We start from the raw sequence: 22460 nt of genomic DNA, 5'->3' as shown, positions 1-22460 counted from the left end.
TCCCAAGTCAGCCCAGAGCCGGATGTAGGGCTTGATTTCATGAAACTTGAGATCAAGACCTGAGCCCAAATCATGAGTTGGACACTTAACCAACTGAGTCACCTAGGCCCCCCAATGATAGGTTATTTATATAAAAAACTAAAACACAAAATTATGCCATATATATATATGGCATGTGTATATATATATATAAAATGAGGACATAAGTTTAAATGTAAATGCATTGAAAAGGCTTGAAGCCAATAATCATGTTTACCTCTGAGGAAGCAGAATAGGGGCTAGTATTAGAGTTCCCATTAGCTAAAGTTAAAGCATTAACTTTTCAGTGATGTTTCCATTTTTGACTAGGAGGAGACATTTATTTATTATTTCTGTAGTTTAAAATTAATTTCTAACAACTTCTTAAGGAGAAAAATGGTAACTTTACAGTGGAAAAACCTAGCAAACGCCACTAGCTTAACCACATGAACAAGAGTAACATCCACAGTGACAAATCAGGTTGATAGCATCTGCCCCAGATATGATGTGATGAGAAAGGCACTTCACGTCTGAGCCGTTCTTCCTCCAAACCTATAACCGCAGTATAATCATGAGAAAATCATCAGACAAATTCAAATTAGGGAGCATTCTACAGGTTGCCTGGCCAGTACTACTAAAGACTGTCCAGGTCATGGTAAACAAGGAAAGACTGAGAAATGGACACAGACCTGTGGAGACTGGCAAATGTGACACTTAAAGATAATGTGGTGCCCTGGAGTACACAGAAGACATTCATGAAAAAACTAGTGAACTCCAAATATGGTTTAGTTTAGATATCAGCGAAATACCAATGCTAGTTCCTTAGGTGTGACAAAGTAATATAAGATTAACGTTAATAATACGAGAAACTGGACAGGGGGCTCCTGGGAACTCTTTATACTATCTTTTCAACTTTTATGTAAATCTAAAACTACTCTAAAATAAAACATTTATTATCTTAAAAAAAAAAACTCCCTAAGGAAAGGCTGCTGGTGAATAATGTTCACGGAAAATTGATCGAAAACTGTTCTGAAGTTGTGCTATAATTAGTGATTATATTCCTTCAGAGCTGTTAAAATGGACAATCCTATGAGGTTTGCTTTCCTTCATGCAGAAGGCACTTAAGAAAGTCATTTTTCATGGGCTATTGATTATCACTTGCCAACTTCAGAGTCAGAATGCTGACCAGCATATAGATGCTAAAATTCATACTTGACTGCTACATGCTTGCAAAATAGTAACAGAGCTTTAAGATTCATAACCACATTCCTGTGACTCCTCCCAGCTGCCACCTTCTACTTCATCCTCATCTCATCTGACTAGGATTCAATGTTCAGAATGGCAACACGCTACTATTGGTGCCCTGATACTGTATAAAGTGACTCTTGACCAAAGCAGAAATACCCGAGGAAGTCACAAAATAAGACCCACAGGACACGGTGAAGGAAAAGTAGAAAACTGTTGATCGTTGCATCAGAATTTCCTTTCTCAAACACCATGCTATTTTCTGTTCTCTACTTGGAAAGCTCTTCTCCAGCATGGCTGACTCTATCTCATTCACCAGCTTTCAGCTCAGATGTCTCCAACTCTGAAAGAGCTTGGTTGATCATTCTGAGGGTGCTCCTCTCTACCCTGCTGCCTCCTCTTCCTGTGGTTTTCTTCATAGAGATGTAGATTTACTTTTTTGTTCACTTGTCTATTGCATGTTTCATTCCCTGAGCAGCACAATTCCTGGCCCAAAGGCAGCATCCACGTAATAATCACTGAATGGATGAGTGAATGAGAAACCTGCGTAACACTAATATGCAGGTTAATCCGTGTGTGTTATACAGCTCCCCTCAGGATCCACCTCTAAAATCTATAGGTATTCTAAGTCTCTTTAGGGTCTATTTACCATAAATCAACTTGAAGAGAGGTACTCACATTTTTCTCCCTTTGGCCAATTCCAAGAACAACATTTACAAGTCAGTAAATAGCCAGAGGAAGTGGGTTTCTTTCTTTCCTTTTTTCCCCCCCTTCTATTTAACACATGGCAACTGCATTCACAGGAGACTTTGGTGAAAGCAGAGACTGCATTTCATCCTACTCTGCTTGACTTTCTACCTCATCTGCAAATGGAGGGAAGCAGCACCAGAGAATGACAGGAAGTGTTAGTTCTCTCCTCTATGTGGCTGGGCACCTCTTAGTGTTTTCTGCCTTTCAATATTTACCTGAGCTATCATCTCCTGCTCTCACCATGCACCTTCTACTTTTCCCTGGTAAACTCCTTTGTCCCCTAAATACCCACAGGCCTGCTGGTCCAGCAGGGCCCTGGACCATTCTCCATGACTTCAAACACGAAGCTCTTTGCCTCTGACTCCCTCTTCCTTTGCCTCCTACCACTCCCTTACTCATATTCACCTCTTTTCACCCTCATCTGGCCCCCAGGAATTTAATTGTCCCTATTCTCACAGTCAAGGAGAAAAGCTGATTCGTGCTAATGGCCCTCAAATACTAATACCAGAATTTCAGGTAAAGGAGGATTATATCAGCATCAAGAAGTAGATTGTCCAGGATCCTAGGAGCAGGGGTCTTATTCAGAGATACCTGGGCTGACTTTGCCTTCACCCCCTCATTTCTTTCCCACTCCCTACCTCCTTTCCTTTAAGCTTGGTTCAAGAAACAAAAGAGCTGGATGTTTATTAATGTCCTCTTGTTAGTATAAGGTCTTTATGCATGGTGACATATACCTCAGTATGAGATGGCAATGGAATAGGAAAAATATTGTTATTTCCTCAATTCTGATGGGATGCTGGCTAAGGAGTGTCGCTGGTAGTCATGCCCTATTAGGGAATTCAGGGGCCAAGGAGATCCATGCCATGATAGGCTGTATCCATTCCTGATCTCTGTGTGGCCAAGCCAATTCATTTTTTAATTAGGTTCTCTAGATCCTTATCTAAACAGATTGAAAAGTTAATAGAAGTTGTGGTGTGTGTGTGTGTGTGTGTGTGTGTGTGTGTGTACACATACATGCACATATGGGTTTGCCTCCAGCTAATCTGTAACTCAAGTCAAGTTTCGGTTTCTCTATACCCAGCCTGAGATGATGGACCATGACAATGCTCTCTCTAGCATTCTACTAAACTTCTCCAAACCTTCAACTTTAAGTATAATTTTTAGTTACTCTACAATTAATCTTTAGGGGTGAAAATAATAGTTTTATTATGCAGATTGGGCCTATGACAAATTCATGCCCTTTTACTTCAAATGGTCCCGCTAGCTACATGGTCATCCTTATATTCTTTTCTCACTGGTGGCCCTGTGGCTTTCCCTGCAGCAATACACCTCCTCACCTGTCACTTTCACCTCCCACCTCACTAATGCAGACCTTCCTCCCCTTCTTCTCTCTCTCCTGGAGACAGCTAGGGCCATTTACAAGCTACCACATCTTATTTTTTGGCACCTGACAATGCTATATATCTCATTAACTTCGGGGGAAGTGGTACCATTCTTTCTTTCTCAAAATTACTCCTTCAACTGGTTTCTTCATCCCATTCCCTCCTCTTTCTCCAGGGTCATCTTTTTCTCAGATTTACCCATTCACATCTTCCATCTCTTCTTCTTCACTGCTCATTCCTTTCAGATGATAAACATATTGAGTCATCCCATCTTAAATAAGCAAAGGAAACAAAACTCTTCTCTCAGAGCAACAGATAAATAATAGCAGATTATTCAAAAATTATATAGAACCACCATGAAGACAAATATCCAATAGCTTTGTGTAGAAACTGCCCCCTTCATTGCCAAGCTTTGGGCCCACCTTATGTAGTAGCTATCTAGCTGGCTTCTCTGCCTCCAATCTCTTCCTCTTCCCATCCAACTAACACCTGCTACTATATTAACCTTCCTACAAAATACAGCTTTGTATATATCACTTCCCTTACAGGATAAAGCACAAATTCCTTGGTCTGAAATTTAGAGGCATTCGAAACCTACTCTCTCCTCACCCTTAAAAATACTTCTCTTCCCTATATTTCCACATGAATCTTTCACTCAGCCAAACTGGACTTGAACACTCCACACACAGTGTCTCCTCTCCAACACCACTTCCCTGAGCCCCACGATTCCGTTAAGCCCAAACTTGATTTCCTCCTCCTTCCAGAGGCTTTTCCAAAAAAGAATCAATCCTGGGGGCACCACTTTGCCTCTAAGACACACACAATATTTAACAACTGTCTAACTGTCTTTGGTGTTTAGCACTAAAGAGTGGGGGCTCCTGGGTGGCTGAGTCGGTTAAGCACTAAAGCGTGCAGCTTTGCATTGGTATGTATTGGTTGAATATATGTCCTGCAGCAACATCCTATATTACACTTCTTTATATGCTTCTTTCAAATTAGTATTTAACCTTTTTTTATGATATAAAAACAAACCTGGCTGGTAATAAAGCTTTTAGGGGGAGGGTTTCTGAAAAACTACCAAAATAAATTTCTAAGATATATACACAGGTGGTGAGTAGAACAGAAAGGCATATTGGTTATTTCTTCCTGTTGTACCTGGTACAGGTTGATGTTGCTATAAATATTCTCCCAGATATGGTCATAGTTGTCCTGATGCAAACTCTGGGAAGCCACGAAAGTTGGATGAGATGCAGCCAGCATGACTGTCTTTGCCGCGTGGTCTTGGAGCACTTGCATTACTCGCTCAGGGCTGGAAATCTCAAGGAGAACAAGAAGAAAAGGAATGGTTGGGAAAAGTGTTATTCCTTTCTTCTCAGGAAGAATGTGGATCATGTACACACAAATAGGAAAGAAGTCCCAGGTGGGGCTTTATTCAGTTAAAAAATAAAATCAGACTCAAACATCATGATTCCCTTAGGTAGGTCCATCCATTCAACATTGTAAGTTTTCAAATACACACGGCAGCTCATTTAAAATTCTGTGACAACCCTCTAAACACAATAGCAGATTGCACCCCCATAAGTGTTGTGGCACCAATGAAAAGATGAACACCTGTCACTTTGGGTACAAACCCTGTTTGCTATTTGGAAGCTGCCAAGAGATGGAAGAAGAGGAATCTGGCTAGTGTGAGGAAAGCACAGGCTTTGTAAGGACACAGACTTGGGCTTGTAGCTCTGCTGGAATCCTGTTCTTTTTCTGTCCTAACAAGAACACTAAGGGTGTATCTCCCTGGATTGCTGCAAGAATGCCTGGAATATAGTAGGTACTGAATAAATGTTCCTTCTTTTCTGGAAGTAAAGAATCAAATGATAGTCCCAAGGCCAAACTCCTACTGCAGTGATACATGTACTATGGTGTTTCAATCATTTTAATATCACAAGGAACTTCAAACATCAGTTTGTCCAGTCTCTATCATAATCCCAATGGCATTTTTTTGCATAAGTAGAAAAATTCATCTTAAAATTCATATAAAATCTCAAAGGACTCCAAATCACCAAAATAATTTTGAAAAGGAAGAACAAAATTGGAGGACTCACACTCTCTGATTTCAAACCATATTAAAAAGCTATAGTAATCAAAATGGTGTGGTACTGGAATAAATTGAACAGACAGACCAATAGAATAGAAAGCCTAGAAATAAACCCTTGATTACATGGTCAAATGATCAAAGGATCTCAATATCATTCATCAGAGAAGGGACTATCTCTTCAACAAATTGTTTTAGGAAAACTGGATATCCACATGCAAAATAATGAAGTTAAACCTTTATCTTATACCATACACAAAAAAATTAACTCAAAATGGACTAAAGATCTAAACATAAGACCTAGAACTATAAAACAGACAAAAACAGGGAAAAGCCTTGATAACATTGAATTTGGCAATGATTTCTTGGATATGAAACCAAAAGCACAGGCAAAATAGCAAAAATAGACCGATATGATTATGTAAAACTTTAAAACATCCATGCATCAAAGGATACAATTAACAGGCAAAAAGTCACTTATGGAATGAGGGAATGTATTTCCAAATTACATATCTGATAAGAGTTTAATATCCAGAATATATGAAGAACTCCTACAGCTCAACAACAAAAAATTGAATAACTCAATTTAAAAATAGGCAAAGGACTTCACTAGACATTTTCCTAAATATGATATACAAATGGCCAATAAGCATATGAAAAGATTCTCAAAATCACTAATCATCAGAGAAACACAAAACAAAACCAAAATGAGATATCATCTCATATCCATTATGATTGCTAATAGCAAGAAGGAAGGGAAGAAGGAGAAGAAGAAGGGGGATATGGGTAAAGGGGGGAAAGGGAGGAGAAGGAGGGGGAGGGGGAGGGAGGGGGTGTTGAGGGGAAGGAGGAGGAGAAGGAAGAAAGAAAAAGGAAGGAAGGAAGGGAGGAAGGGAGGGAGGAAAGAGACAGAATAAAAGGAAAAGTAAGGAAGAGAGAAAGAGAGAGAGAGAGAGAAAGAAAGAAAGAAAGAAAGAAAGAAAGAAAGAAAGAAAGAAAGAAAGAAAGAAAGAAAGAAAGAAAGAGAAAGAAAGAGAAAGTAACAAGTGCTGATGTGGATGTGGAGAAATTGGAACTCTTGTGTACTGTTGGTAGTACTGTAAAATGCTGCAACTTCTATGGAAAATAGTATGGAGCTTCCTCAAAAAAATTAAAACAGATTATCTTATGATCCATCAATTCCACTAGTGGGTTTATATCCAAAAGAACTGAAAGCAGGATCCAAAAAGGTATTTATACATTCATGTTCATAGCAGCATTATTCATAATAGCCATGAGGTGGAAGCAACCCAGATGTCCATCAACAAATAAATAGATTTTTTAAAACATGGTAGATATACACAAGAGAGTATTATTCAGCCTTAAAAAGAAAGGAAATTCTGTTACATCCTACAACATGGATGAAACTGGGTGGGTAAAATAAGCCAGTCATAAAAAGACAAACACTGCATTATTTCACTAATACATGGTACCTAGAGTAGTCAAACTCAAAGAGACAGAAATTAGAATGGTGATTGCCAGGGAACAGGGAGAGGGAAGAATGAGGAGTTACTGTTTAATGGGTCTACAGTTTCAGTTTGCTAGATGAAGAGTTCCGAAGATGGATGGTGGTGATGATTACCCAATGGTATGGATGCACTTAATGCCACTAAAATGTATACTTAAAAATAGTTAAAATAGGGCATCTGGGTAGCTCAGTTGGTTAAGCATCCAACTCTTGGTTTCAGCTTAGGTCATGATCTCATGGTTTGTGGGATCAAGCCCCAAATCAGGCTCTGTGTTGACAGTGCAGGGCCTGCTTGGGATTTTCTCTCTCCCTCTCTCTCTGACCCTTCCTTGCTCATCATGAAGTCTCTTTCTCAAAATAAATAAACTTTTTGAAAAAAATAGTTAAAATAATGAAAAGAGCCCAAATGACCATCAACTGATGGAATGTATAAAGATGTGGTATGTGTGTGTGTGTGTGTATGTATATATGTGTATATTACACACACACACACACACACACACACACACACACACACACTGGAATATTACTCAGCTATCAAAAAGAATGAAATCTTGACATTTGCAATGACATTGCTGGAGCTAGAGTTTATCATGCTAAGCAAAGTCAGTCAGTCAAAGACAAATACCATATGATTGCACTCATATGTGAAATTTAAGAAACAAAACAGATGAACATACGGAAAGGGAAAAAGAAAGAAAGGGAGGCAAACCATAAGAGACTCCTAACAGTGGGGAACAAATGGAAGGTTGATGGAAGGGAGGTGGTGAGGGTTGATGGAGGGGTGTTGGGTGGTGTCGGGTGGGGGGATGGGCTAAACAGGTGATGGGCATTAAGAAGGGCACTTGTTGGGATGAGGACTGGGTGTTCCATGTAAGTGATAAATCACTGAATTCTACTTCTGAAACCAACATTACACTATATGTTAACTAACAAGAATTTAAATAAAAACTTGAAACAAACAAAAATAGTTAAAACAGTAAACAGTAAATTTCATGTTTATGTGTGTTTTACTATGATTTAAGAAAAGAGGGAAAAATAATATAAAGAAACCCCATGTACTCTTCACTCCATTTCACCCAATGTCAACATCTTGCAAAACCATAGTACAGTATATTAGAACCTGGATATTAACATTGATACAATCAAGTTATAGAACAAATGCATCACCACAAGGATCCTTTGTGTTGCTCTTTTATAACCACACTCCTCTCCCTTCTTCATCAGCCTCTCCTTACCCCCTACAATCCACGAATCTGTTCTCCATTTCTGTACTTTGTCATTTCAAGAGTGTTGTAGAAATGGACTTATACCGTCTTTATGGAACTGACTTTTTTTTCAATCACATGGTTCTCTGGAGATTCATCCAGGTTTTTGGGTATATCACTAGTTTGTTCTTTTTTACAGCTGACTGCTATTCCCTGGTACAGATGTACCGCAATTAGTTCATGTACCCTCTGAAAAACATCTGGGTTGTTTCTAGAATTTGTCTATTGTGAATAAAGCTGATAAAATGTTCATGAAAAACAAAAGGGAGAGGAAACCTGGTCACATGCTACCATATGGATTAATCTTGAGGACATTACCCTAAGTGCAATAAGCCAGTTACAAAAAGACAAATACTATATGAGTGCACTTACAAGAGGTTCTAAAGGTACTCATATTCAGAAACAGATAATAGAATGGTGGTTTCTAGGGGTTGTGGGGAGGAGGAAATAGGGAATTGTTGTTTAATAGGTACAGAGTTGCCATTTGCCAGGTGAAAAAGTTCTGGATCTATTTCATAATAATGTGAATATACTGAACACACCTATGTGCACTTAACTTGATTCGATGATAAATTTTATGCCATGTGCTTTTTACCACAATAAAAATAAGATAATTTGATCCAGTATTTTTGTTTCACAGATGAGGAAACAAACTCAAGGAGGCTGTGTGATCAGACCAATATCACATACAGCCTTAGTGCTAAAGCTGGACTGAAATGCAGCTCTTTTGACAATTGTTACTTTCTCCTGAAAACTAACAGGGCTATACAATTTTTGCAATTAGATTAGAAGTTTCCAAATAAAGCTTTCATAGAAAACCCATGGCTAATCTTTCTTTAAAAGGGAAAGAAAATTCAATTTTCTGAGAATGGTTTTAGCAAGAATTTTATCTACAAGGGAATATGATTATTTTCTTACCTTCAAAAACTTTGCTTGGAGTTGCATTAATACATCAATTCTTCTCCGTTCTTTTAGTTTGGTCAAAATCTTCTTTTGCCAAGGATCACATTTTGGCTTAATCTAATGGATATATATATGTTCATACAAAGTTACAACAAAACAGAATGGTTCTAACAAAAAAGTTGCAAGCAAAGAGATTCAAGGGCCTTCTGAAATGGGGTGCTAGAAAGTTTGCCAAGATCATGGGACATCTTGGAAAGGGTCCGCGTGGGTTCGCAGATCCATGGAGGGAGATGGCAGCAGCAGTTCCTGTTGGTGCCTGGTCTATGAGACACATTCGCTTCATGAGGGATGACACAGCACCATCCGTGAGTAGGAGGGACCCTTAATCCATCAGTGTTGGGCACCACACTTGATTTATGGGGCAAGAGAAGTTCGCCCACAAATACTTCACAAGTAAAAATTTACCTTCTGCATTAACGGTATATTTCAAAAATTAGATACAAAGCTGTAAATACATCAACATACTCATAACTGTCAAATTTATATCTAGCTCTAAGCTCCAGTATGTTATATCCAACTATCTCCTTGATACCTATAGTTAGAAGACAAATGTAACTATCTAAAATAGAAAGTATGGCTTTCCCCACACTGACCACCTATGTGCACATGCCCCAGATTTAGGAGTAATCTTTGATTTCTCTCCTTTCCCACCATCCATCTTACCATGTAAGACTTTTTTTTCCTTCACAATATAGTTGATCCTCATTATTCATAGATTTTGTATTTGAAAATTTTTCTACTCACTAAAATTTGTTTGTAACCCCAAAACCAATACTGGCAGATCTATCCTGGTCATTCATGGACATGCAAAGGATGGTGAAAAATTTGAGTCGTGCAACCCCACATTCCCAGCTGAGGTCAAACAAGGTGACATTCTGCCTTCTTGTTTCAGTTCTCATACTGTAAACAAGTGTCCTTTTTTGTTTCTACATTTTCATGTTTTTTACTGGTGATTTCACTGCTTAAAATGGCCCTGAGGTGTAGTGCTGAAGTATTCCTAAGTGTTCCTAAGTACAGGAAAGCTGTGATATATCTTATAGCAGATATATATCTTATAGATATATATATCTGATAAGGTTTGTTCAGGCATGAGTTACAGTGCTATTGGCCACGAGTTCAATGGTAATGAATCAAAACCATATATTAAATAGTTTTGAACAGGGGTGCCTGGGTGGCTCAGTCAGTTAAGTGTCTGACTTCGGCTCAGGTCATGATCTCACGGTTCATGGGTTCGAGCCCTGCATTGGGCTCCGTGCTGACAGCTCAGAGCCTGGAGCCTGTTTCAGATTCTGTGTCTCCCTCTCTCTCTGACCCTCCCCTGATCATGCTCTCTCTCTCTCTCTCTCAGAAATGAATAAAACATAAGTAGTTTTGAACAGAAACACACATAAAGCAAGGATATATATTGATCAGTTCATGAATAAATCTTGTATTTCCCCTATGAACAGTAGTTCTGTATTTGTTAATTTAGTGTTTATGGCAACCTTATAGAACATAGTAACCCCAAACAATGAGAATCAACTATACTTACCACTACCCCCAAATCATCTTGTTTAATCTGCTTGTGTATTGTTTTTAAATTGTGTATCACCAGCACCAAGGGTCATGCCTGACACATAGTATATACTCAATGAATAGTTTTTGACTAAAAAGCTGGATTTACACAACTCAATTATACCTTTGGATGTTATTCTTTGTTCTATCCAAGTAGCCAAGAACACCACCAACAAGAATAGAGTTCTGACCCAATAGAGAGTACAGGACTATGGGGGCTTTTCAGAGAAGGTAGGTCAAAGTGGCTAACTTCAATATGGACCCAAGGCAGGAAGGAGCTGGGGGAGACTGGTGAACCTACCTTGGTCCTACGGGACAGTTTGCTTAGGGCATTGAGGCCAGGGGACAATAGGGACATGACAGACCCCGTGCTGCCAGGTTGCCTGGCCTACTTGGAGGATACTTTGTGACCATGCTGACATCACTGACAGGTGACCATCACCACAAGTCTTCTTACTTTTATAAAGGAAATCCAGTTAGCTTTCTTTTTCAAGGCCACACCAGGTCCTGCCAAACCCAAATTCTCCAATTTAGCTGTCTTCGCATCATAGTCTGGAAATGTTTGCATTCTCTGTTGCTCCTTAAAGATGCTTTGAAATTTTTGGGAAACCTAAACAGGAGTAAGGCAAAGTTTTTCTTAAAGGGTCAGATAGTAAATATGTTAGTCTTTGCAGACCATCTATATGGTCTCTGTTGCAACTACTCAACTCTGCATTTGTGGTGTGAAAGCAGTCATAGGTAATATGTAAACAAGTGGGCATGGATGAATTCCAATAAAACTTGATTAAAGTAAAAAAGAAACATTTGGTGGCCTGCAGCTGTCGTTTGCTGACTCTGCTCTAAGGAATCAGAGAACCAGAATAAACAGCACCCAAATATAAGAACTCTTCCTATACACACACAAAGTTGTAATGTGATTGATTATCTTGTGAGCACAAGCATTGCATAGAAACACTGTTATAAGAAAATCAGAAGTGGAGGGGCCATTGAGTGGCTCAGTCAGTTAAGCATCCAACTTCAGTTCAGGTCAGAATCCTGCGGTTCATGAGTTTGAGCCCTGCACCAGACTCTATGCAGACAGCTCAGAGCCTGCTTCAGCACTGTCTCCCTCTTTCTCTGCCCCTCCCCCACTTATACTCAGACTCAAAATTAAATTAATTTTTTTTTTTTTTAAATCAGAAGTGGTGGGGCGCCTGGGTGGCTTAGTCGGTTAAGCGTCCGACTTTCGCTTAGGTCATGATCTCGCGGTTTGTGGGTTCGGGTCCCGCGTCGGGCTCTGTGCTGACTGCCAGCTCAGAGCCTGGAGCCTGTTTCAGTCTGTGACTCCCTCTCTCTCTGACCCTCCCCTGCTCACGCTGTCTCTCTCTCTCCTAGAAATAAATAAAACATTTAAAAAAAAAATCAGAAGTGGAAACTATTGCTATATAAAGGAAACAAACTGTTCTTTGAGAACAAGTTTGCTCAGCAGCCTCATGGTTTTTGTTTGTTTGTTACCATTGATGACAGCTACTGTGTTATAATTCTTTTTATTCATTTTGACTCTTTTAAAATACCATCTTATTCCAATTCCAGTTTTTGTTTCTCACAATGCTTACTGATAATGAGAGTAAGGATACTCCCTAGAAGCGCTCTGCTGCAAAGAAAGGCAAGAGCTGAAACATCATCACCTTCAAAGAAACCAGAGGACATGTGATACCACTGGTTTCAGGGAGCGTAAAGAGCCTGTGTTACATATAAATAGAAATAATCCTAGTAAAATCATGCTGGAACAAGCACACGTGGAAGTGAAAGCTGAATGTCAAGGTAAATGGTGATAGGGAAGACAGAGGCTCCTTCTTACACAAAGAGCATTCAGGAACATTGAGATTTTATTTTTGCGTGTTTGGATCAATCAATTTACTATTTTCCCCTAGCAAATACATATACTTGCAAAATTCCGTACCCAGAGCTAAAGAAATATCTTTGTGTTGATGCTTTGGCTGAAAACTTTATATTATAAATTTGAAGCTATCTTTACATAATTCTATTTTTCCCTTTGAAGTGAGTTTTAACGTGACTCGTATTAATATGAGGGTTTTTTTTTTTTTTAAAGAAAGTGAGGTGTGGCTGGGTGGCTCGGTCGGTTAAGCAGCTGACTTCAGCTCAGGTCATGAGCTTGCAGTTTGTGGGTTTGAGCCCTGCATTGTGCTCTGTGCTGACAGCTCAGAGCCTGGAGCCTGCTTTGGATTATGTGTCCCCCTCTTTCTCTGTCCCTCCTCTGTTCACTCTCTGTCTCTCAAAAATAAATAAATGTTAAAAAATTTTTTTTTAAATAAGTAAAGGAAGCGCAACACTGGGGTATAGTTCAGCAGCCTGCACAACTTTAAAAAATCACTACATGATATAAACTCTATTGAATTTAAAGCATTTTGCCAATAGGAGAGCTATTACAACACATTCTGAGAATCAAAGGACTCAAGACACGAAACAACTCCATTATGCAAATCTACCAAATCTTGGCTACTTTTATATCATCTACTATGGACTATAAACTACTTTTTCCTTAAATTCTACAGAGAAATAAATCTCGTAATCCCTCAGGGCTGTATATTCAAGAGACTTAGTACTCTTATAGAGAGGAAGTTCAAGTGCTAATCTAAATCTCACCTATTACTATTAAATTTTATCACTCTAGAAACAACTGTGGCAGGATGGATATCAACTTTGTAGCAAATAGTAGTGTTTTCTTTCATGAACAACTATCTTTGTGTTAAGAAAGAGTCCCTCAAGGGGCGCCTGGTTGGCTCAGTTGGTTGGGTGTCCGACTTTGGCTCGGGTCATGATCTTGTGGTTCGTGAGTTCGAGCCCCACATCGGGCTCTGAGCAAACAGCTCAGAGCCTGCAGCCTGCTTCAGATTCTGTGTCTTCCTCTCTCTCTGGCCTCCCCTACTCACACCTATCTCTCTCTCTCAAAAATAAATAAACAATTAAAAAAATTAAAAAAAAGAAAGAAGAAAGAAAGAAAGAAAGAGTCCATCAAGTACCAGGTTGAAAAGTTCCATTTCCTTAGGAGCGTCCCTTAGCTCTTCCACATCATATGGGATATTAAAATGGGAGAGCAGGAGCCTCAGCTGGGGTTTCAGTTCTTCTCTTTCAGTTGTGTGTTGGGGGAGGAAGAAAGCAGCTTCTGTTCTTGTGAGCCCTAAAAAAAACCCCGAAATCAAGAACATTAAGACCAATAAACACTAATCAGGGAGAGAAAATGGAGTAGCCTGTGAGATAACCGGAGGCAGGAGCTTCTCTGTTGACAGGGAGGCCCGTTCTGCAACTTGCCCAAGCTTCTCTGCCACAATTTACAGGCCACGCCATCCTGGGCCATGCCTATCTGACAAACCCTTGATGCTGGCTTTCTGGGGGAGGTAGCAAGGACCACTCACCTTCACACAGCCTGTAGGAGAAACCCAACAGACTCTGAAGAATGACTTAGTGGGAGCAGAACTATCTATAGTCCTTTGTGGTGAACAAAGAGTATGGTTTATAAATTAACCCACAAATTAGAAGAAAGTGAGAGCCTTGATCTCTTTTTGCCTGGCTCACTCCTGCTCATTTCTAAGGACCCGGTTCAGACTGCCTTCCTTTGAGACACAAGGCCTCCTTACAACTAAGTTGGCTGCCTCTTCAGGTGTTCCTGTGTCACTCTGTACATATCCCAAGCAAATATGTCACTCAGAGTGGAAACCTAATTAGGTTTTTTAGTCATCTATAACACATGGTAAGGGCAGGAGGACTATTAAATTGATTCAGATAAGGAAATTACTCTTTAAACATGTAATATTAAAACTGAAAGAGACCTTAGGTATCACTTAATCTGAAAGGTTTATATTGGAGATGAATAAATTGAAGCCTAAAGAGATGAAATGACCTAAACAGTCAGGGCCACAGTGAGGCCACGACAGAAACACATCAACAACATAGTACTCTCAAACTTCAAGTTCATTGCTTTTTTCACCTCTCTCTTGATTTGCCATTTATAAAGAGGGAGACCACAATGTCTAAGAAAAGTACTTAGTTTTTTTTCATCAGAAAATATTAAATTAATACTTGTTTATTAAGAAGATATAACTTCTTGGTATATACAAAAATGTTAAGCAAGATCATGTGACGAAACAACACATGTACAAAAACCACAATCTTCTTTCTCCACATTACCCAAGGGGAAAGAAGACTGATTTCTTACCTGAAATGCTAGTATTCACAGGGTCTGGTGATGTACAACCCTGGGTATTAGGGTTGATGTCATCAACACATACATTTTCATTCTTCCGACAAGCCTCAGGAACTTCATCAACAGCTACACTCAGCACTCTGGAGATGGGCAAATACTGGAGGGACTATAGAAGGGCACAATTAAGAGGCCATATGTCAACTCAATTCTCAAAGAAGCTTCCAGGCTTAGGTTCAGGAGTAGCCCTTTGCTTTGATAGAGGGAGAGGAGGTAGAGGTGGGTCTTCGTAACCTGCTCAAACATGGGGTGCAAAATCTGGACCTGGGAGACTTCTTGTGGTCACCAACGCTAAGCAACCTGAACCTCCAAGTGGGTCTACATTGATCAAGCATCCATAATGGACAAGACACTATGTGAGGTGTTAGGGATACCAACATGAATAAGACATGGCCCAACATGAATAAGACATGGATCAGTCTCAAAGAGTTCACAGTCTAATGGGGGACAAAGACTTATGAGCAGAGTGTTATTATGCCATGTGACTGGGGAGAGAGGAATCAGAGGTAGATGCCATAGTGACTGACTGGGGAAGGGTTGATGGTCAGTTTTCTGATTTGGGTAGCTCTGTGGATGGTAATATCACTGAAATAAGCCATAGAGGAGTAGGAAAAGATTTAGGTGGGAAAATAATAATCTTTCTAACATAGACATATGATCATGTCACTACTTTCTGATGCCTCAGGCTTGGGTTAGGGCCTCTTCTCAGTGACTTTCTTTCCTCTATGCTTATACTTATTCTATTCTTTTCTATTCTGTTCTTACTTACCACATTATATTTCAGTTGACTATTTAACTTGCCCATTTTTCTGCCAGACTGGGACTCAGTTACTTTTTTTCAACAAAGCCCATATTTTTGCTTTATGGCCCTGGACATGTACCTGGTGTGTATTAGAGCTTCATTAGATACTGCCGAATAAAAAGTGGATCTAAATTTGACATCGTAAATTCTGAACAAAATGATGAAAACAAGAACTTGCAGAGTGAATATGAAATAATACAGCAGAGATTTCTTTGAAAAAACTAAATTAATGGAGTGGTTTCATTAGAGAAAGGCTTTAAAAGAAAACATTTTCAAAGGTTTCAAAGAAAAAAGCTAATGACTAATTATTTTCCTGTCATTTGTAGGGCAAGTAGAACACAGAAGCACTGACAACCCAAAAGTAGGTGACAGGTGTGAGAAAACAATGCTGACCACCATGGGAGGGCACCGTATCATCATATAACTATGTTTCACATACTTGTAGGTAGTGGTGAATAGTCCTGAGTGAGTGTAGGTGACACACAAGCCACTTTGTGTAAATAGTCAGGTCTTCTTGTGTCACTAAGTTAGAAGGATTGTTTTTTCCCATAAGGAAGTTTTCTCGTGCAACAGACAATCTTTCAGCTCTCTGAAGGGCATCATTGTATTCCTGTATAATATAGGCGACTTGTTTCTGTTTAAGAGTAATGCAGAGTCAGAACACGATTATTTGCAAGCTATTCTCTTGTGTCATTTGTTTCCGAGCATAGGCTAATGCTGTTTGGGGGCCAAATAAGAGGCTCCTGGAATATGATGATTCTTTCACATTCTGAATTTGACTGACATGGCAGCAGTCATATTCTTTGAACAGAGAGACTTCAGCAAATAGTCAGTGCATAAGGATGTTTGGTAACTGGAAGGGGCGTCTTAGCTTTTTATCTATACACAGGAGGCCAAATCCATGAAGAAAAATGCATTTTCTATCATACAAAGGTTCCTTCAAATTTCATCCTTAAAAATAGATGCCATTATCTTCTGCCACAGGCAGAACAGGTAGATAGGTGCATCCATTAGTTCCTTTCCCATCTTTAGCCATGACTTAAAAAAAACTGACAAGCTTACTGTTGGTAAGAATATAAACTGGTATAGCCATTTTGAAAAACAGTATGGAGATTTCTCAAAAAAGAATTAAAAATAGAAATACCATATAATCTAACAATCCTATTTCTGGGGACATATCTCAATAAAACAAAATCAGTATCTCAAAGAGATATCTGTATTCCCATGGCCACTGAGACATTATTCCCAATAGCCAAGATACGGAAACAGCCTGAGTCTGCTTATAATGAATGAATAAAGAAGAGGTGGTATGTTACACACAACACAGTATTATTCAGTTATGAGAAAGAAGGATATCCTAACACTTCTGACATTAGGAATGGACTTGGAGGACATTATGCTAAGTGAAATAATTGAGACAGAGACAAAACTGTATGATTACATGATGAATTAAAAAAAAAAAAAAGTTGAACTCAAAGAAGCAGAGAGTAGAACAGTGGTTACCAGGGGCTAGAGGGTGGGGAAATATTGGTCAAAGGGTACAGATTTGCAGTTGTATAAGATGAATGAGTCTAGAGATCTAATGTACAGTATGATTACTATACTAAATAATGTGTATTGGCGAGCTTATTGACCATTTTCTTTCATTATAAAAAAAAAGAGGGGTGGCTGGGTGGCTCAGTTGGTTAAGCATCTGACTCTTTTTTTTTAAATGTTTATTTATTTTTGAGAGAGAGAGAGAGACAAAGCGCGAGCAGGGGAGGGATAGATAGAGAGGAAGACGCAGAATCTGAAGCAGGCCCCAGGCTCCAAGCTATCAGCACAGAGCCCAGTGCAGGACTCAAACCCACAAACTATGAGATCATGACCCGAACCAAAGTCGGATGCGCAACCAACTGAGCACCCAGGAGCCCCAAACATCTGACTCTTGATTTTGGCTTAGGTAATGATGTTACAGTTGTGAGGCCAAGCCCTGTGCCAAGCTCTATGCTGCGTGTGGAGCCTGCTTAAGATATTCTTTCTCTCTCTCTCTTTCTCTCTCTCTCTCTCTCTCGATGTCCCCCCACTCCACTCTTTCTCTAAGAAAAAAAAAAAAGCCCATAGGTTCTGTTCTTGGGCTTCCTACCTTGTAAAGAGGATAAAGTTGCTCCATAATCTTACTGTGCTGGCAAAACCTCTTCCATCTAAGCATGTGTAAATATTTACTCTGGGCCAGCTGGGTAATTCTCTCTGTATAATACTTTAACAAAAACAATGATAAAAATTAACACTTAGAATACAATTATAGCAGGAAGACTGAATTAAGTCTTAAGAACACTAACAATAGGAAAACCAGTCTGGTTGTTTCAGAAAGATGGATTTTTCTACCTGAAGATCATAAAATTAAGAAACCTGGCTCAAGATACCATTAAACTTTAAATGAAGCAAGTAATTATTTCTAAATCTATATAATCTGTTGCCAGTCTAACAGATTGTAGTTTCATTTATCAATTAGTTAACAATTTTTGCAGTGACATAAAAGCCTGTACAATTGTCTAAGGCAAAGCTTAAAATTTCTTAAACATTGAAGTTATAAGTCTAAAAAATACAAAGCACACTATAAGTAAGATTGTAGCTTTAATCTTAGACAGAAATTTTATTTATACTTAAAGTAGTTAAATAAACCGGGGCGCCTGGGTGGCTTAGTCGGTTGAGCCTCCGACTTTCGCTTAGGTCATGATCTCGCGGTTCGTGGGTTCGAACCCCGGGTCGGGTTCTGTGCTGACTGCCAGCTCAGAGACTGGAGCCTGTTTCAGTCTGTGACTCTCTCTCTCTCTGACCCTCCCCTGCTCACGCTGTCTCTCTCTCTCCTAGAAATAAATAAAACATTTAAAAAAAATTTACAAAGTAGTTAAATAAACCAACCATTTTTAATGTTTTATTTCTGGTAGTAAATATAATAGTGGCCATGATGGAACAGGTGGGGCCAGACTCATCCTTCCATCATAAATAATTAGAAAATAGGACAAAATAAACAGGACAACTATTTCTGATGTAAAACAACACACAATACAGGACTGCGGTCCTTGAGACAAAGGAAACAAATGAAATGAACCCTATAATCACCTTGGTTTTCTGCCTGAAGAAGGTAATTTCTGAACCACAGAATAAGAGAGGGAATCCCAAGCAGAGCACGACACTCTCTCTGAGTTAAGGAGAGGGATTGAAGCTTAGGAGGCTGAGTTAACTGGAATTTGCTGGGGACAGTACTGGAGAGAGGGATGTTATGCAGAGAAAGGGCTCCAGAAATCTGCATGGAGATCTCCTTGAGTTTTTTGCTGACTATTAAACTATGCATACAGAGGGTAAAACTCCATAAGGCCATGCAAAGAATAACTGACTAGGGAATTGTAAACTGAATAGTCCTCACAGTTCATACAGGGACAAGAGATGTTCAAGTTCCGATTAGAGAGGAGAGTCCTCTTTGCCACCTGACAAATTCAGTGGAGACACCAGAAGAGTTACACTTTAGTAATAAGGATAAATGATCCTGAGTGAAAGTTAGTCTAAACTTGATCTACTAAAACTTGATACCAAGTCTTGAAAGTACGAAGCTGATCTACAACTTAAATGCCTGTCAGAATAAACACCAATACTCTTTAAAAAAAAGATTTTTGAAAATCAGCATTCATTGCTGGAGGGGTTGTGGGTGGGGGAATGGGCTAAAAGAGTAATGGGCATTAAGGAAGACACTTGCTGGGATGAGCACTAGGTGTTATACATAGGGGATGGATTACCGGAATCTACTCCTGAAATCATTATTGCACTATATGCTAACTAACTTGGATGTAAATTTTTTAAAAACCAGCATTCAAAAATGTAAGATTGAAATGTCCAGTGTCCAAAAAAATTACTAGACATGCAAAGAAGTGGGAAAACGTGGTCCAAAAGCAAGAGAAAAATTAATGAACAGAAACAGACCCAGAAATGGCACCTGTGATGAAATTAGCAAATAAGAACTTTAAAAGAGCTAATATACTAATATGCTCAGCATGTTCAAGGATTGAAAAGAAGGGGCACCTGGGTAGCTCAGTCAGTTAGGCATCTGACTGGTTCAGGTCAAGATCTCATGGTTCGTAGGTTTGAGCCCTGTGTCGGGCTCTTTGGCGACAGCTCAGAGCCTGTAGCCTGCTTCAGATTCTGTGTCTCCCTTTCACTCTTTGCCCTTCCCCTGCTCTCTCAAAAATAAACATTTAAAAAAAGGACTAAAAGGAAAATGTGAACATAACTAGGAGAGAAATGAAAAATATCAAAAATCTCAAATAGAACTACAAATGAAAACTATAATATATCAAATGAAAAATTCATTGGATATGATTAACAGCAGCTTAGTGCAGAAGAAAAGGCTAGTGAACTTGAAGATATAGCAATAAAAACTACAAAATGAAGCACTGAGGGGGAAAAAAAGGAATGAAAGTAAATTAACAGAGGTTCATTGACTTACGGAATGATATGAAGTGATTGAACAAATTTCTAACTAGAGTCCCAGAAGGAAGGAAGGAGATGGAAAATATGTTTGAAGAAATAATATTTGAAAACTTTCAAAAACTGATGAAAATGATAAAATCACAATCCAAGTAGGTCAACCAACTTCTAGCAAGAGAAACACAAAGAAAAGAATACCACAGTCAAATAGCTTAAAACCATTAGAGAAAATCTTTAAAAAATTATTTTTTAATTTTTAAAAAATGTTTATATATTTTTGAGAGAGAGCAAGCACAAGTAGGGGAGGGGCAGAGAGAGAGAGGGAAACAGAATCTGAAACAGGCTCCAGGCTCTGAGCTGTCAACACAGCCAATGCAGAGCTTGAACTCAGGAATGGTGAGATCATGACCTGAGCCAAAGTTGGATGCCCAACAGACTAAGCCACCCAGCACCCCTAAGAGAAAATCTTAAAAGCACCCATAGAACAAAAGGACACATTGTGTTAGGAAGTGAAAACTATGCAATCAAAGACAATGGAGCAGTATCTTTAAAATGATAAACGAGAATTATCAACCTAGGATTTTACATTGAACAAAAAAATCTTTCTAAAACGAAGGCAAAATAAAGACTTTTTGCAAAAAACAAAGAGAATTTATCCCTGGCAGATCTGCAGTACAAAAAATGTTAAAGTCTGGTTTTTTTAAAAGAAATGTTAAAGTCTGTTTTTTTAAAAATGTTTATTTATTTATTTTTGAGAGAGAACATAAACAGGGGAGGGGCAGAGAAAGACACAGAATCTGAAGCTGACTCCAGGCTCTGAGCTGTCAGTGCACAACTCAACATATGGCTCGAACCTATGAACTGTGAGATCATGACCTGAGCTGAAGTCAGAAGCTTAACCAACTGAGCCACCCAGGCGCCCCTAAAGTCTGTTCTCTAGGCAGAAGATAAAAGTTATCATATGGAAGCTTTGGCTACACCAAGGTTTCTCAAAACCAGCACTATTGATATTTGGGACTGGATAATTCTTTGTGGTGGGGCTGTTCTGTGCATAGTAGGATGTGGAGCAGCATCTCTTGCCTCCACCCACTAGATGCCAGCAGGAATCCACTCCTCTCCCCAAATTGTGACAAAACGTCTCCAGACACTGCCAAATGTCCACCATCTCCACTCTCCCCTTCTCTCCACTGACAATCACAGATATATACAAAAGAATGAAGAGTGCCAAAATGATAGGAAAGAGAATCTTAGATGAAGATAATGACAAAAATTTTATTGGCAAATAGAATCTCAACATCTTTTGTTTCTTTGTGATTAATGTACTCATTAATTGCTAACTAGTTGTTAATGAACTAATTTGTATGCAGAATGAAGATATAACTCAACACAAGAGTAAAGAACAAAGAGTTTTAAAAATCAAAACAATACATGCTTATTATAAGAAATTTTGAAAATACGCAAAAGTAAAAAGAAGAAATTCATTGTTCTGCCATCCAAAGACAGTGACTGCTAACATTTTGGTCTATGTCCTTCAAGTTTTTGTTAACTAATATTACATAATAACAGAACAGTTTTTTATGCTCAAAAATGTTTCATGGTAGAACAATATTCTATCTGGTATGCTATTTTTCTTAACTCTCCTGTTGTTAGATATTTAGGCAATTCTGATTTTTTCACTTTTATTGTAATGTTGCAATAATAATATTTACGGAAAATGTTTTCTACCACAATTTTGAGTTATTCTCTTAAACTACATTTTCAGAAATATATTTCCTAGCCAAGACAACAGCTTTTTGAGGGCTGACACTTTCTAAATATTATATTCCCTCATAATACCAGCACAAGGGGTAATTGATAGTAACTGAGTCAACTGTTTAGTGACTATAACTAAATTTCTGTTATTTTTCAGATCTGTTTTTCAAATTGCAACATGACTCTTACCTGCAACAGAAGCAAAGGTAAATTTTCAGGAGTGTACTCTCTTCTTAGGCAGCTCTCTAGCTCCCTCTGCATGACATCTGCTTGAACAACAAGGGGCTTTGACTCAGCCACCTGAACCCCCGGCAGCAGAGCGGGCAAACAAATAAGGAAGAAAAATTATCATTGTTTATGACAACAAACGACATCCAATTCCTGATAGTTTTTACACAACATGTTATA

The 22460-nt window shown here is 38.8% G+C and overlaps 2 protein-coding genes across 4 annotated transcripts in view; both read right to left on the bottom strand.

The window, feature by feature from the left end:
• The window catches only part of LOC144244680 (uncharacterized), an 84203-nt gene extending 66172 nt beyond the window's left edge, over window positions 1–18031 (bottom strand). The window contains exons 1-7 of the mRNA XM_077780041.1: window positions 17962–18031; window positions 16276–16470; window positions 14990–15143; window positions 13797–13954; window positions 11231–11383; window positions 9175–9276; window positions 4551–4712 (exon numbers count right to left, since the gene is read on the bottom strand). Coding sequence (XP_077636167.1) covers window positions 4551–4712; window positions 9175–9276; window positions 11231–11383; window positions 13797–13954; window positions 14990–15143; window positions 16276–16470; window positions 17962–18027 — 990 coding nt within the window. The 5' untranslated portion in view covers window positions 18028–18031. The remainder of the gene's footprint in view (window positions 1–4550; window positions 4713–9174; window positions 9277–11230; window positions 11384–13796; window positions 13955–14989; window positions 15144–16275; window positions 16471–17961) is intronic.
• Window positions 18032–18051: 20 nt separating this feature from the next.
• Window positions 18052–22460, bottom strand: part of CEP57L1 (centrosomal protein 57 like 1) — a 96857-nt gene continuing 92448 nt past the window's right edge. For 2 of the 3 annotated variants that reach the window (XR_013339008.1, XR_013339006.1), the window contains exons 16-17: window positions 22242–22352; window positions 18052–18075 (exon numbers count right to left, since the gene is read on the bottom strand). The gene's annotated coding sequence lies outside the window, so the exon portion shown is untranslated. The remainder of the gene's footprint in view (window positions 18076–22241; window positions 22353–22460) is intronic. The other variant, XR_013339007.1, reaches the window with a different exon arrangement.

This window comes from Crocuta crocuta, unplaced genomic scaffold, assembly GCF_008692635.1.
Source record: "Crocuta crocuta isolate KB4526 unplaced genomic scaffold, BGI_CrCroc_1.0 scaffold147, whole genome shotgun sequence".
In the NCBI taxonomy this organism is placed as follows: domain Eukaryota; kingdom Metazoa; phylum Chordata; class Mammalia; order Carnivora; family Hyaenidae; genus Crocuta; species Crocuta crocuta.
This window is presented reverse-complemented; position numbering and strand designations above follow the sequence as displayed.